This window comes from Neltuma alba, unplaced genomic scaffold, assembly GCF_004799145.2.
Source record: "Neltuma alba isolate B1F8T4 unplaced genomic scaffold, ASM479914v2 tig00013447_pilon, whole genome shotgun sequence".
NCBI classification, from domain to species: domain Eukaryota; kingdom Viridiplantae; phylum Streptophyta; class Magnoliopsida; order Fabales; family Fabaceae; genus Neltuma; species Neltuma alba.
The window spans coordinates 33,645-36,303 of record NW_021637690.1 but is presented as its reverse complement, the minus strand read 5'-3'; the positions used below and the strand labels follow the sequence as shown (position 1 = coordinate 36,303).

Here is a 2,659-nt window from a genome sequence, read left to right as displayed (position 1 = left end):
GTGAAAGTTTTACTGCTAATGGAGAAAGTGTTTAAACAAAGTTTTACTACGAAAATGGTGTTATATTTAGGACCGAAGGAGTATCATAGTGCACAATTTCGCCAAAAGGACTCAACAACTATAGATACAAAATGAGAAATTAATTTGAATTTATTTCCATCAGAAGTGTTTAAACGAAGTAAAATTTACGATTAAAGTTCTTTATTGTTGATGTTGCCAACTGATACAAGACTTTCCACATGATTAAAATTACCATGGACAAGGCCGGGGCCACATTTAATTCTAAACCTCTTAAACTCATTACATTAGTAGTGAGATTGAGCAGATACAACCTTTTCTTTTCATCATCATCCCCATTCAAATAAAAAGGACGGAAGACAATCTCATTCTTCCAAATAGTCACTGGGTTTAACGCGAGTGGACATAACTGGTCACAAAGGGTGCTAGCAGCATACTTTTTTAGTCCAAATCCATCTTCCCCTTGATGCACAAATGAATCATATAAGATTCAGTAACAACAACCAAAGCAAGTTTGTTCTCATGCACAGTAAGCCTTGTATTACTTCGTTTATATTCATATTTTAAAAAAGGTAATGGCGTCGAGATACACACCTGCTTTGTTAGGTCAATCGAAACCGCCGTATTAGAATCATCACCCGGCCTCTGCTTTCCACCAAACATAAACATAACACCATTAACAATGACTTTCCCCCCTTTTCTAATATTTATGCCCTCAAAGTTTTGTGATTCTACTTCCTTCCAAGACCCAGAGTTTAATGAATAAACTTCCACGGGATTAACGGCAAAACGAAATTGAGTTACATAAGTTGTCACTATCTTGAAATCATCATCAGTGGGATCGAAACCAAATCCGACATCGTAATAACCATTAGAACCCTTCATAGTTCTGGGCACCTCCCTAAACTGTCTGGTCAGGGGATTCCATAATAAAAAGTAAGGGGAAACCGTACCATTTTTCTTTGGGCTGAAAGGAGAAGGGACCATGCAACCATCCTCGTTGCCCACCTCAACACAGACCAAGCCATTACTGGAACCCACGATCCTAAAATTAATGGAGGGATCGATCAAAGGTGGCTTTTGAATTTCAAGCACCTGCATGGTGGGATGATCCACCAACACAATGCGCAAACTAACCCTGCGGTAACATCTGAGGAGAAGCAAAAAGGTTGGATGACTGGTGTGGTGGAGGTGTTCTCGGGTAAAAGACAAAGACTTGATGAGATTTTTCCAATCTCTGCATACGCATTGAAATCGAATTAGGGATTTCATCGGAAGTCTTTTGAGAATGTTACATATGACATCGCAGGGAATAAAGAGTATGTTGTTGTGGTCGTCCATCACTTTCATGGTGTTCCCCACATTGGACAAGGAGAGTTCTGAAAGTTCTGATGGTGGGACTGAGGTTAAAGTAGGTAATATATGGACTGGACATTAACGGGAAGTGTTTCGGCAAAACAATAAAATTTAAAATGAAACCATTCTTTGCTCGTGTCAAAGTCGTAAGTTGTAACCACGGATTCTCAGCCGATCGGTTGATTTTCATCCAAACTTCTGCTATAGAAAAGCAATAATAGATAATTATTAGTATATGCGTTGAAAAAGATCCTGGCGGAATTTCAGTGTCGTATCTACCCTCACACGCCTTTCTTTTTCATTTATTTCTTACTTAATATACGATTTTTTTTATTTAGAATTTGCATTCACATAAAGTTTTGAATTATTTTTAATAATATTATTATAAATGAAAATAATATTTAAATATTAATGCCATTCATTGAATTATATTTAATAATCATCATTCTTATTCATATTTCATGATTGTATTTGTGGACTCAAGAAAACTAAATTGAAAAAAAAGAAAGTATGATATCATGATCCTAAATAATGGGAGATTTATTTGTCAACTAGGTAAGTTGTACGATTTTTAAGCTTCTTTAAATTGAAAATTTAAAATACATATGAGAATGGGAAGATACGATAATAACCGTGTTGGAGATCGGGTGAATGTGAAATTGACTAACCGCTTCAAACGAAATCAATGGAGCCACACATGAGTCACTAATCTGGCAGCAATCTGTTTGATGGAAACCTTTTTCCACTAATCTAGCCTTATTACTTGTTTCATCTGGATTTTCTTTCGCTCTAAAAACCCATTTACACCCAACAATATATTTAGCTTCAGGTGAATGAACGTGCATGGGACCAATGTTTTATACTCATTAAAGCTTCAAATTCCTTTGCCAGGACTTTGAGTCTGTTATTAGGAGTTGTAAGGGCTTGAACATAAGCAGCAATTAGGGAAATAACTGTAAGATCTTCAGGATATGTGAGTTAGAACCCAACACTCAAGTTATAGCTGGCCTCTACAAGCACCAAAGGTTCAGCCCTTGTCATCTCAATCATGCGAAAGAGGCCATGAGCTGCATGTTTGGCCATTTTTCTATCATGAGGTCTCTACTTATGTCCTAAAATGGGCCACAAACAACAAACATGAGACTTAACCCAAACTTTTTATCATATAAGAGAAAAACGCTAATTTAAACAGGACTATGAAATCAAAAGAGAACAAAGCTAAGAGAGGCCTTCCTATTTGATGACTCTGCTGCCGATGAATGCCAAAACAATTGATACATTATTA

At 36.6% G+C, this 2,659-nt stretch overlaps 1 protein-coding gene across 1 annotated transcript; it reads right to left on the bottom strand.

The window, feature by feature from the left end:
• Nucleotides 1-459: 459 nt before the first annotated feature.
• On the bottom strand, nt 460-2,457 carry LOC114737449 (F-box protein CPR1-like). The gene is made up of 3 exons (XM_028925367.1): nt 2,360-2,457; nt 613-1,255; nt 460-480 (listed from the first exon to the last, which is right to left on the bottom strand). Exons 1-3 carry the CDS (start codon nt 2,455-2,457, stop codon nt 460-462), a joined length of 762 nt encoding a protein of 253 aa, XP_028781200.1.
• Between the last annotated feature and the right edge of the window lie 202 nt (nt 2,458-2,659).

Coding starts and splice junctions, on each gene's coding strand:
- LOC114737449 (XM_028925367.1), bottom strand. CDS start 2,457: ATGGCCAAACATGCAGCTCATGGCCTCTTTCGCATGATTGAGATGACA. Junction 1,256..2,359: donor AGCTATAACTTGAGTGTTGG/GTTCTAACTCAC, acceptor ATGCGTATGCAG/AGATTGGAAAAATCTCATCA. Junction 481..612: donor CGATTGACCTAACAAAGCAG/GTGTGTATCTCG, acceptor TTGTGCATCAAG/GGGAAGATGGATTTGGACTA.